Below are 13,325 nucleotides of genomic sequence, written 5' to 3' on the forward strand. Positions count from 1 at the left end.
AATAAAAAACATCATGGCAACAAACGACAATGAAAGCACAACAATCCAAACCCTATGGGACACAGCAAAAGCAGTCTTGAGAGGGAAGTTCATAGCTCTACAAGCCTACTGCAAGAAACAAGAAACAATGAGAATAAATGACCTAACTCTACAACTCGAAGAGTTAGAAAGAGAGCAACAAAAAAAGTCCATTGTAAGCAGAAGGAAGGAAATAACAAAGATCAGAGCAGAGATAAACGACAGAGAGACCAAAAAAACAATACGAAAAATCAACAAAACCAAGAGATGGTTCTTTGAAAGGATAAACAAGATTGATACACCTCTAGCCAGGCTCACCAAGAAACAAAGAGAGAGGACCCAAATAAACAAAATCAGAAATGAAAGAGGAGAAATAACAACAAACACCATAGAAATACAAAGGATTGTTAGAAAATACTATGAACAACTCTACTCCAACACACTAGACAACCTGGAGGAAATGGAGATATTCCTAGAAAAATACAACCTTCCAAAACTTAATCAGGAAGAATCTAAAAATCTCAATAGGCCAATAACTATGGAGGAAATCGAAACAGTAATCAAAAAGCTTCCAGCAAACAAAAGCCCGGGGCCAGATGGCTTCACAGGGGAGTTTTACCAAACATTCAAGGAAGACCTAAAACCTATCCTCCTCAGACTATGTCAAAAGATCTAAGAGGAAGGAACCCTTCCCAGCTCATTCTATAAAGCCAACATCACCCTAATCCCAAAACCAGATAAAGACAATACAATGAAAGAGAATTATAGGCCAATATCCCTCATGAACATAGATGCCAAAATCCTCAACAAAATCCTAGCAAATCGGATCCAGCAGTACATCAAAAAGATCATACACCATTACCAAGTAGGATTTATCCCAGGGATGCAAGGATGGTACAATATCCGCAAATCAATAAATGTGATACATCACATAAATAAATTGAGAGGAAAAAAACACATAGTCATATCAATTGATGTGAAAAAAGCATTGGACAAAATCCAACATCCTTTCTTGATAAAAACTCTCTGCAAGATAGGAATTGAAGGATCATACCTCAACATAATAAAAGCCATATATGACAAACCCACAGCCGACATCATAATCACTGGGCAGAAACTAAAACCATTCCCCCTAAAAACAGGAACAAGGCAGGGATGCCCCCTCTCACCATTCCTGTTCAACATAGTACTGGAAGTACTAGCCGTTGCAATCAGACAAGAAGAAGAAATAAAAGGCATCCAGATTGGAAAAGAAGAAGTAAAACTGTCCTTATTTGCAGATGACATGATACTGTACATACAGAACCCTAAAGACTCCATCAAAATTTTATTAGACTTAATAAATGAATTCGGCAATGTAGCAGGATACAGAATTAATGGCATTTCTTTACACCAATAGTGAACTTACAGAAAGTGAAACTACAGAAGCAATCCCATTTACCATTGCACCAAAAAAATTAAAATACCTAGGAATAAACTTAATTAAGGAGGTAAAAGACTTATATGCCAAAAACTACAGGACACTGAAATAAGAGATAGAGGAAGACATAAACAGATGGAAGAACATACCGTGTTCATGGATTGGTAGAATCAACATCATGAAAATGTCCATACTACTCAAAGCAATCTATAGATTCAATGCAATCCCCATTAAATTACCAACGGCATATTTCACAAATCTAGAACGAACGTTTCAAAAATTCATCTGGAATAAAAAAAGACCCCGAATAGCTGCAGCAATCCTGAGAAAGAACAAAGTAGGTGGGATATCAATACCAGATATCAAACTGTATTACAAAGCCACTGTTCTTAAAACAGCTTGGTACTGGCACAAGAACAGACATATAAATCAATGGAATAGAATACAGACCCCAGAAATCGACCCAAACCACTATGCTCAATTAATATTCGACAAAGGAGGCAAGAGCATACAATGGAGTCAAGACAGTCTCTTCAATAAATGGTCTTGGGAAAATTGGACAGATACATGCAAAAAGATGAAACTAGACCACCAACTCACACCATACACAAAAATAAACTCAAAATGGATAAAAGACTTAAATGTAAGACGGGAAACCATAAAAATACTAGAGGAATCTACAGGCAGCGAAATTGCAAACATATGCCAAAGGAATTTCTTCTCTGATAATGCTCCTAGGGCAATGGAAACTAAAGAGAAAATAAACAAATGGGACTACATCAAAATAAAAAGCTTTTGCACAGCAAAGGAAACCATCAACAAAACAACAAGAAGACCCACTACATGGGAGAACATATTTGCCAACGATACCACTGATAAGGGTTTAATTTCCAACATTTACAGGGATCTCATGAATCTCAACAAAAGGAAGATAAACAATCCAATAAAAAAATGGGCAATGGACCTAAACAGACACTTTTCGAAAGAGGACATGCAGAAGGCCGAAAGACATATGAAAACATGCTCAAAGTCACTAATTATACGAGAGATGCAAATCAAAATGACAATGCGTTATCATCTCACACCTGTCAGAATGGCTATCATCAACAAATCAACAAACAACAAGTGTTAGAGAGGATGTGGAGAAAAAGGAACCCTTCTGCACTGCTGGTGGAAATGCAGACTGGTGCAGCCACTGTGGAGAACAGTATGGAGCCACCTCAAAAAACTAAAAATGGAACTCCCATTTGACCCAGTGATCCCACTACTAGGAATATATCCCAAGAAACCAGAAACGCCAATCAGAAATGATATATGCCCCCCTATGTTCATAGCAGCACAATTCACCATAGGTAAGATTTGGAAACAGCCTAAGTGCCCATCAGCAGATGAGTGGATTAGAAAACTGTGGTACATCTACACAATGGAATACTATGCTGCAGTAAAAAAAAAAAAAAAAAAAAAAAAAAAAAAAAAAAAAAGGAACTCTTTCCTTTTGCAACAGCATGGATGGAACTGGAGAGCATTATGCTAAGTGAAATAAGCCAGTCAGAGAAAGATAAATACCACATGATCTTACTCATTTGTGGATTATAGAGAACAACATAGACTGATGAAAAGGGACAGATCCAAAGACTGAGAAACAGCGATCAGGCTATCAATCCCCAGAAGGAAAGTAGGGGAGGGTGGGGGTAAGGGGAAGAGATCAACCGAAGGACTTGTATACATGTATATAAGCCAAACCAATAGACATGGACAACAGGGGGATGGGAGCATGAGTGTGCGGGGCGGAAGGGGGAGGTTAGGGGTTAATGGGGGGGATGAGGACACATTTGTAATACCTTAACTAATAATAAATAAATAAATAAATATATATATATATATAAAATTGGCTCTCAAAAGAAATTTCAATCATTGTATTTGGCTCTGTTGACTAATGTATTTGCCGACCACTGCTCTAGGCTCTTGAGCCTTGAGATTTGGAGTGGGAGACACTTTCATTCTCTTGCTTTCATGCCTTCAAGCTTGCGCCTTGCACCTTCCTGGGTCTTCCGCCTGCAGATGGCAGGTCGTGGGACTTCTTAGCCTCCATCACTGAGCCAACACCTTACAATAAATCATATATTTTTTTTTCCTAATAAAAGAGAAACATGCAAATTGACCATACCTTTGCTACACCCACAAGCCATGCCCTCCAGCCACGCCCATCAGCCAATCAGGAGCAAATATGCAAATTAACCCAACTAAGATGGCGGCAGTCACAGAGCTGGAGCAAACAGGAGGCTTGGGTTGCCCCCATTAATGGAGGAAGCCAAGCTTCCCGCCTGTCCTGCCGGCCCTGAACTCCACTCAAGGCTACAAAGTTTCAATTATAGAAGATAAATAAATCGCAGATACCTGCTTCCAGCCCACGGCTGTGGCTAGCCTGAAAATGGTCATCAGCCCCTCACCCACGCTGGCCAGGCACCCCAGTAGGGTCCCCCACCCTGAAGGGGCTATGGCCAGCCTAAAAACAGTCCACAGCCCCTCACCCAGGCTGGCCAGGCACCCCAGCGGGACCCCCCCACACACACCCTGAAGGGGCTGTGGCCAGCCAGAAAACAGCCATCAGCCCCTCACCCAGGCTGGCCAGGCACCCCAGCGGGACCCCCACCCTGATCCAGGACACCCTTCAAGGCAAACCAGCCAGCCCCCACCCATGCACCAGCCCTCTATCCTATATAATAAAAGGGTAATATGCAAATTGACCCTAACAGCAGAACAACTGGGAATGACTGGTCACTATGACACACACTGACCACCAGGGAGCAGATGCTCAATGCAGGAGCTGCCTCCTGGTGGTCAGTGCACTCCCACAGGGGGAGCTCTGCTCAGCCACAAGCCAGGCTGACGGCTACCAGCACAGCGGTGATGGCAGGAGCCTCTCCTGCCTCCTCAGCAGCACTAAGGATGTCCTACTGAAGCTTAGGCCTGCTCCCTGCTGGCAAGTGGATATCCCCTGAGGGCTCCTGGGCTGCCAGAGGGATGTCTGACTGCCAGGTTAGGCCCAATCCCCCGGGGAGGAGGCCTAAGCCAGCAGGTGGACATCCTCCGAGGGGTCCCAGACTGAGAGAGGGCACAGGCTGGGCTGAGAGACCCCCCCAAGTGCACAAATTTTTGTGTACCGGGCCTCTAGTATGTATGTGTGTGTGTATATATATACTATTAGTTCCATTTTGCTGAAAAACCCTGACCAATACACCAGGTAAATTGTCTTACAGAATTTATAAAATGCCTCACAATCTGAATTTGAGAAATGATTTCCCACACAATTAAATATTTAGGTTAAACGTTTTTGGAAATAGTACCACATAGGAGATATTATCCAAGATTCTACTGTTAGAACTAGAGTCGTTTCCTTGTGCAAATAAATAATAAACCAATGTAAAAAACAGTATCTGCCTATATGATATAGAGCAATCACATTTTAAAATAAAGATTAGAAACGGAGCATATCTTCTTATACCTGTCACCTCCTATTGGCAGTAGAAATCAAAGGGTATAATGGTCCTAAGACTTCCTACTTGGCATAAAAGAGTCAAAAAGCACAACCTACACATTAAAAATAAAAAGTCTTTGTATGAAAATGTTTGAAGTGTTGATTTCTAAGGATTAGAATTGCAGAGGACTTTATATTATTTTTACAATGTTTGAGTGATTGTAACATGCAGATATGACTTCACTTCTATAATCAAGAAAAAATATTCCAAAGATTTTGAAATGAAAAATATATTTAAAGATTTAGGGCTCACATTTTCTTACAAGATTAGGTAGCACAGAATTTCTGCTCTCACTGGTTCCATAGTAAAACAATCACTGGGCAATACTAGCCCTAGAGTTTTAATGATGGCAGATGTCTTCAGTTTTTCAAGACTGTAATGGATTGCCTTTTAAGTGTTTATATGGGGGTGGAGGGATTACAAACATTACAGAACAAAGGAACCATCATCTGTTGATTCTCTGATATACAACAAACACTTCAAATACGGTCTTCTGCCTTTGATTTTTTTTTCCTGTAAAGCTTTTGTTTCAGATTCAAATACATTCTGAATAGATGCAATTAACCTTAACAATATGTATAACCTTACAGCACTGTACTGACTTTGAAGTAAGTAACCTACTGTGTAATTGAACTGTTTCTCTTTTTCTCATTTCTGCTACACATCTACTGATTATTATAGGTGTTACATGTTTTCAAGCTTTCATCATCCTGTTGATTTATTGTTTCACTGTTTCAGCTGTCAAAGGCTTTTTGAGAAATGCCCACTCATTTTTGGTGATATTGTATTTGAATAAAAATGATTATTCCCTAAGACTTGGCAGGCTGCAATTTTATACCATATACTGAGGAGTGGAATCTAGTGCAAGAGAGTTGGAAATTCATTCTAAGCAGGACCATGATTTCTACCCTCCCACATAAACAGGAAAGTATATTTGATCTAATCAAACAAAAATGGCTTTTATTTCCATTCACTCCAATAATCTCTTCTGCCATGCATAGAACTGTGCTTTTCAAACTGTAGGTAGTCACCCACTAAAGGGAAATTTATTTTTAATGAAGAAAAAGAAAAAAATGTCAAGAATTTATCACATACAGCAAGAATCCCACAGAAAATTTGCTCTTATAAACTACTTCTCTACCCAAATCATTTTAAAGCTGTAAACAAATGTCACATTACTGTTTCTATAGCACCCCTGGCCTATAGGGGTTCTATTTTCTTGATGTGAACATATGACAATTGATAGGAAATTAACTAGTTGCACTTCAGTCCTTTCTCCAGCTCTACAACATGTTCAGGATCCAGCCTGTGGTGGGTAGACTCCTGTTTGAATGCTGGTTCTGAGACTTGGGACATCAATTAATCTCTCAAAACTCAGTTTATTTATCTAAAAAATAACAATGTCTTTATTGTGAAGAGAAAAATTTTAAAAAGTATATAATATGATTAGCACAAGGTCTAGCACATGATTAAGAGTTCCAGACAAAAAAGTTTACGTTATTGATTGTTATTTTGGTTTTAGTCTCTCAGTTTAACTCTTTCAGGTTGCAACTCATTTCAAGGTACTCAGTTTAACTATTTCAGGTCACTGCTAATTCACTCTGTGCTACCACAGTATCGCAATGCTTTGTCGCATTTCTCATTTCAAAAATAAGTTAAACAGGCAGAGCTCCACTGATTAGTTTGGTAGTAGAGTCTGGTAATCGTTGAGCCATATCATTATCATAAAGTTAGAAAATCATTAAATAGTATTGTTAAATACTACCTGTTATCTTACAAACTTCCTGAATACTTATGAGTCCTAAGTGGAGACTGGGTTAAATAGCCCCCTAATAAATAGCCATTTATATTGAGCCATCTAGAAGAGTACTCTTCAGCTGGCGGGGTGGCTTCATTGGTTGGAGTGTTGTCCCCTAAACCAAAAGGTTGCAGGTTTGATTCAACTGAGGGCACATACCTAGGTTGTGGGTTCAATCCCTGGTCAGGGTGTGTATGGGAGGCAACTGACTAATGTTTTTTTTCTCTCTCCTTTCCTGTCTCTGAAAGTTCATGAAAACATATCCTCAGGTGAGGATTTAAAAAAAAAGAAGAGTACTCATCAGAATCAATCACAGATGTTTCTCTCCTTGTGTATTATTGTTTCAGAGCATTAAAGGGAACATTGGTATTATTCAGCTCTCCATTCCCAGGGAAAAGGGATAGCCTGATGCTTTTATGCTATTTAGCAGCTATAGGCAAAGCTTATTTTCTCAGTCATATGAAGAGACTTTAGAGAAATCTGGAGCATTGCAGTGAAGGAGAAACAGTAAACGGTTCTTATTGACTCTCATAAATTTGTAGAAGCTTGAACTCTGTTTAAGACTATTTTATGTGGCTAGTTTAATATGTTTTCATTGATTTTAGAGAGCGAAGAAGGGAGACGGAGAGATAGAAACATCCATGAGAGCACTGGCTTGTGTGGCTCATTGGTTAGAGTATTAGTTACCAGGGTTATTTCCTTTCTAGTAGCACAATGAGCTGTGTAAAGTGTTGACCCTAGTTAGGTTACTCAGGGGGTAGAGCATCGGCCCATGGACTGAAGGGTCACAGGTTCGATTCCAGTCAAGAGCACATACCTCAGTTGCAGGCTCAATCCCCAGCCCTGATCAGGGCACATGCAGGAGGCAACCAGTAGATTCTCTCTCACATCAGTGTTTCTCTCTTTCTTTTCCCCTTCTTTCCACTCTCTCCAAAAAATCTATGGGATAAAATATCCTCGGGTGAGGATTAACCAAAAACAGGTACTGACGTTAAAGAATGCTAGGGAATGTCCCCCGAGTTCCAAGGCAGGAAATGAGAAAAAGGAGTGGGTTTCCCCAGTACACATATAAAGCAGTCCATCAGACACAGTGTGGAAGCTGTGTGGTCAGGGGTAGGTGCATCTTAAAGACTCTGTCTGCTTGGGTTCTCCCAGAAGCCGACATCAAAGATACATCAAGATGGGATTAGACATGAGAGATTTCCGGGGGGGGGGGGGGGTGGGACGGGCGGGGATGCCTGTGAAAGATAAAAGGGGAATAAGCAGGAGCAGGCAGGGAAAGCCTTGAGAACATGAGCAGGTCTAATATCTATGAAAGGAGAGAGGGGAGATTGAGAAGAGCCTCACACTGCTGCTATACAGTTCTGAGGATCTTGGGTAGGTCAATGGTGAGTCTTCTGGCAAAAGCTGACCAATAGGAGTTCCGCATGGGCAGGAATGGGCTGTTACTAATACCCTGGAATGCTCAGTCACTGGCTGGGAAGAGTGCAGAATAAGTGTGCTCTCAGAGCAAAGGGTGTAATGCAGGGGTTCTCAACCTGTGGGTCATGACCCCTTTGGGGGTTGAACGACCCTTTCACAGGGGTCACCTAAGACCATCGAAAAACACATATATAATTACATATTGTTTTTGTCATTAATCACTATGCTTTAATTATGTTCAATTTGTAACAATGAAAATACATCCTGCATATCAGATATTTACATTACGATTCATAACAGTAGCAAAATTACAGTTATGAAGTAGCAACAAAAATAATTTTATGGTTGGGGGTCACCACAACATGAGGAACTGTATTAAAGGGTCGCGGCATTAGGAAGGTTAAGAACCACTGGTGTAATGGCTCCAAAAGGGTGGCACAGAGGCTGTCAATTGGCTATGCCCTTCACAGTAAGTCCTTTTGATGGGGACCTGCATAGCAAGCTTCCCTGGCTGTCACAGAAGCTACTTAAACTCCTGTTGTTAATAAAAATAAATAAATATTTAGTCTTTGTTCCTGGTTCCTGGCACAGAGCTCCTAAAATCATTGGAGTTACAAATGATAAAAGTGTGGACGAAAGGGGCCACATGCTAACCTGACAGCTCAGGGGAGGCCTGCATGGCAGTCTTGCAAACTCAGAGCCCTAAAGTAACCACAAAGGATGGTCTGAAATTAAGCTTTAACTCAAAGCCGTTATGGTGGGTAGTAACATCCTAGGCCGGGATCTTCACTGACAAGGTCAACCTTTACCTTAACTGAGCCTATCTGTCTTTTTGCATCTAAAATAACATACCCTTGAAATGTCTGGGTAACTTGTAACTTCCCTTTTGCTGGACCTCTTGGGGCACAACCTAATGTGCCTGGACTCCAGGACAGATACCACAAATTCCTTCATTGTTATCATGTTAATTGTTCCTGCACCCACCTAAGTATGTGTCTATCATTTTACTTTTTATCCAATCCCAGGGGTTCCCCCCATACCCCCCACCCCCACCCCCACTTTCCTTTCTCCCACCTCTCTAGTCTATCACAATGGATTTCATGTAACCCACCTACATCCTTCCTTTGATTGCAATGTATAAATATAGATGTAACCTGTCATTCTCTGGAGCATTATCTCAACGTTCTGCTTCCTGGCAATTGTCAACAGATTGACTCAAATAAACTCACAAGAATTATTTACGGGTTTGAATGTTTTTTTTCACGTTAACAAAAGCCTGGATTATATGCTAATGAAATAGATGACTCCTGGTGGGGGCCTCTAAATAGCTTCAGGATGGGAGCTGTTTGCCAGAAAAACCAAACATGTGATTTAACGGTTAGAAGTTCCAGGTCCACTCCCCACCCCACCTCCACCTCTGGGGCATGGAGCTCAATCACACTACTCAGTGATATAATCAATCAGTCATGCTGCAGCGGAGCCTGAATAAAAATTCTTGAATGAAAAATGAGGCTTGGGGAGCTTGAACACACAAGGTGCTAAGAGGGTGACCTACCCCGAGAAGGTATAGAAGCTGTACATATATTTGCCCCATGAATCTCTTCCATTTGACTGTTCCTGAGTTATATGCTTTATAATAAAACTGTAATCATAAATATTGTAGTTTCCATGATTTCTGTAATTCATTCTAGAGAATTATTGAACCTAGAGGTAGAGGAAAGTGATGGGAACCCCAAATTTGTAGTCAGCTGGGAAGAAATGTTGGTAGCCTGGGGACCCCACTTGTGGCTTGCTCCTAAAGTGGGGGCAGACTTAGGGTAGTAAACCCTTAATTTGTGGCATCTGTTCTAACTCTGAGCAGTTAGAGTCAGGATTGAATTGAATTGTAGTTATTTGTTGTTGGAATGACTATTAGTAAGAAAAAAAACCCCACACAACTCCTAATTATACTGTGGACTTGCCACTGAAACATCACCTCCTGCTCCCAAGTCTAGCTCAGGCCCTGGATTTCCTTTATAACACATGTAAAGAATTATTCATGTAATTATCTGATAAGTGTCTGCCCCAACAGTTAGACTGTAAGCTTCTTAGTGCCTGTCTTTTGCTGAGTAGTTATCTGTCCCTATATTTTTAATTAAATATCCAGAGTTAGAAATCCTCTCTTATTATAGGGTTGCCGTGAGGACTGAAAGAGTTAATATATGTCATGCACTTTCACATACTAAGCACAACATGTGTTTGCTATTAATACTGCTCATCTCTAACTCTCTACAGTTCTTAAACTCCTGTAGTATAAAGCAGGCTACAAATATGTTAAGGTAAACTGAATTTGTACATACATATGTTAAAGTTAACTGTTTAGTAAAATTCCAAAGTATGGGTTCATTTTCAGTATGTCTTTCCTTCAAACAGCATCAAAAGGCCACTTCCAGGTATAGTTCAAGTATCTGAAAGAAGTGAACCTGCCTATGTTATGATCACAGGCAAGAGCCTATTGCCGAGAATTGGGTAAAGCAAGGTAAAAATCCCTTCCAGAAAAACCCAGGCCTTAGTCTTATACTTATGTAGCTATGAATAAGTGAGTAAGATGTTTACAAACAAGCAAACTACTGAAAGGAAGGGTAAAAAATTATTTTGGATTAGAAGTTTGTGGGAACTTTTTTCTCTTTAGTTCTGTGTAGATAGCTTATGATATTTAAAGACAAGATAAAATTACCAACTAAAAATAAGTGGGAAAGCCAATAAGAATTAGTAAATATACTTGCAACTATTTAAATCCAAATACAGTCAAAAACTCAGCCTTGCCTTGGAGTCTACTAGTAACAGTCCTCAGGAATCATTTTAAGAGACTACCTTAAAATCTATTTATTTATATTTATATGTGAGTAGGTGGGTGTTTTAAGTCAGTATGCTTTTACAAGGCACAAACACTCCACCTCAAGATAAGAGCATAGCACTTGGTCAATAAACATGTTCAATGAACATAAGGCCATCAACACCCAATATTTTACTGGGTATTTATTTGCTTTGTACCTAAGTAGATGATTTTTAATAGAAAATGAAGCATGTAGAGGGTATTTATCATCAACCTGAAACTAAATGCCCATGACCTCTGATACATTAAATGCTACAGCTTAAGGAGATATAGGTTACTTGAAATTAATGAGCTTCTATTTGAGGAGAAAAATGTAGCAATCTCGCATTGAAACCACCTAGCTCATCTACCTCAACTAAGGTTAACCCTAAACTGAATAATATTAAAAGCCTGGTACTTATGAATTCTCCCTAAAGTTAAGGGATGAAAGTAAATCTGCTTATTGGTCATAAGGTTATATATTGTTTCTTAGCAACCAGCATTTGTCTTTCACGTGACTGGAAGTTGATGAAAAGAGGGAACTAGCAATGAAGCCATTTGGACAGTTCCAATTCACAGAGGCAGCACTTCAAAAGCAATAATGTCTTTACAAATCATACTGTTGAGTTACAGAAGCTCATTTTATTGGGCAGAAAGAGAGAACCGCTGACACTTTGCATAACAAATGTTTCCAGGATACCAACTGTAGTCCCTGAACCAAAGATCAAGAGTAAATATGAAGAGCACTTATCAATGTCAGGGACAGGAACTGCAGTCACTTCCACACTCTCTCCCGCAACTCCTCTGGTCCTACGTGGCTAATTTATCTGCGAGTTTCGATTCGTTGGGAGGCAGCATTTGGAGCAACCCCCTAGCGCATGCCCCCTCCTCCCTGACCTTGCAGCGGATGTGGAGACAGCATTTAGGGCACCGATGTTTGATACAGTAAGACATTTTTTTCTAACGAGTATGAGTTCTGAAGATACCTGGAAATTAGGAAGAAGCCAAGGCAGTTTTTCCACGCCCAGTATTTCAATCCTGGAGCCAGTCGCCAGAATCAGGAGACTGTTGGTCTTGGAAGGAATAGGGGCTCAGATAAATACGTAAAGAACTCACACATTCCATTTACATGTGCTTTTGTTTAGGCAAATGAACTTCCTTTCTCTCAAAAGCCCTGTTATTGGGCCCCTGTGGTTTCAAACTGTACTGATGAAGAAGGTAGGTGTCTGCGGTGGGTAAGTTTGGGGTCAGGCTCCTGCCCCCTCCGCCCTCCAAGGGGTGTTGTAAAATACTTACAGCCCCCGGTCCGCCTGCCCCGGCCCGTCCCGCGAAGGGGTCTCCGGAGTCGCCTCCAAAACCTGCCGCGGGCCTGGCAGCGGGTCCGGCTCCCGACGCCGCACAGAGGGGTCCCGGGCCGGGCGGGAGGCGGGGGAGGTGCCCAGCTCCCGGCTGTGGGTGTACATGGCTCCGTCCGCGGCCGGCCCGCTGCAGGAGGGATGCGTGCCGGGACGCTAAGCGAGTCTCGAGCTGCGATTCCGAAGAGCAGGGGCAGCGGTTTTAACAGCTGAGTTTCGATTTCTTGCTACCAGCTGCAAACTGCGCCCGCCCCGGGGATTTCCTTCCCCTTTCGTGCTCCAGTCTGGCACCTCCAACCTTACTTATCACAGGTACCAGCTCTGGCCGCGCCCGCCCCGGGTGCTGAGTTGAGCTGACTTGGCCTCTACGGGGGAGTCTGGTTAAAGTCTCACAACCAACCTGAGAGGATAATAAAGGTAACTCTTCTGTGAGTGAGTAGCCGCAAGGTGGCTAGAATCCTGAGAGATACTTGAGGGACTGTTCAACAGGTTACCCTAATTTGAGGTTACTGCTGGGTATTTGAGACTGCAGACCTTGAGATGCCGGAAATTAGGTCAGTATTTACAATCATCTAAGAAATCAGTGATGGCTGCTCTTTGGTTGTTGTGCAAGTACTTGGAAGTTAAAGGAAATGGAAACTGAAATCAAAAGCAGAGAAAACACACAAGGGGAGAAGCAAGCTGAGGGGTAGGGCAGAGATGATTCTCCAGGCAAGCTTGCTAAGTAATTGATTAGACATCAATAAATGCTGATTCGCTACCTGCTCTGTGCAAGACATTGTGCAGTGATTCAACTACGGTGTGGGGATTTTTTAACATATGGATTTGCAAGATTCTGCACCTGTAGACATTGAGGCATTTTTACAAAGCTCTCAGAGAATTCTGATGTGTGCTGCATTGATCACCCTGGTCATAAAGC

At 41.4% G+C, this 13,325-nt stretch overlaps 1 protein-coding gene across 2 annotated transcripts in view; it reads right to left on the bottom strand.

The window, feature by feature from the left end:
- Positions 1-12,677, bottom strand: part of EPSTI1 (epithelial stromal interaction 1) — a 117,627-nt gene extending 104,950 nt beyond the window's left edge. Inside the window, exon 1 of one of the 2 annotated variants that reach the window (XM_036300915.1) lies at positions 12,348-12,677. In XM_036300915.1, coding sequence (XP_036156808.1) covers positions 12,348-12,514 — 167 coding nt within the window. In that variant the 5' untranslated portion in view covers positions 12,515-12,677. The remainder of the gene's footprint in view (positions 1-12,347) is intronic. The other variant, XM_036300916.1, reaches the window with a different exon arrangement.
- Positions 12,678-13,325: the final 648 nt, after the last annotated feature.

Source organism: Myotis myotis, unplaced genomic scaffold, assembly GCF_014108235.1.
Source record: "Myotis myotis isolate mMyoMyo1 unplaced genomic scaffold, mMyoMyo1.p scaffold_m19_p_3, whole genome shotgun sequence".
Lineage (NCBI taxonomy): Eukaryota > Metazoa > Chordata > Mammalia > Chiroptera > Vespertilionidae > Myotis > Myotis myotis.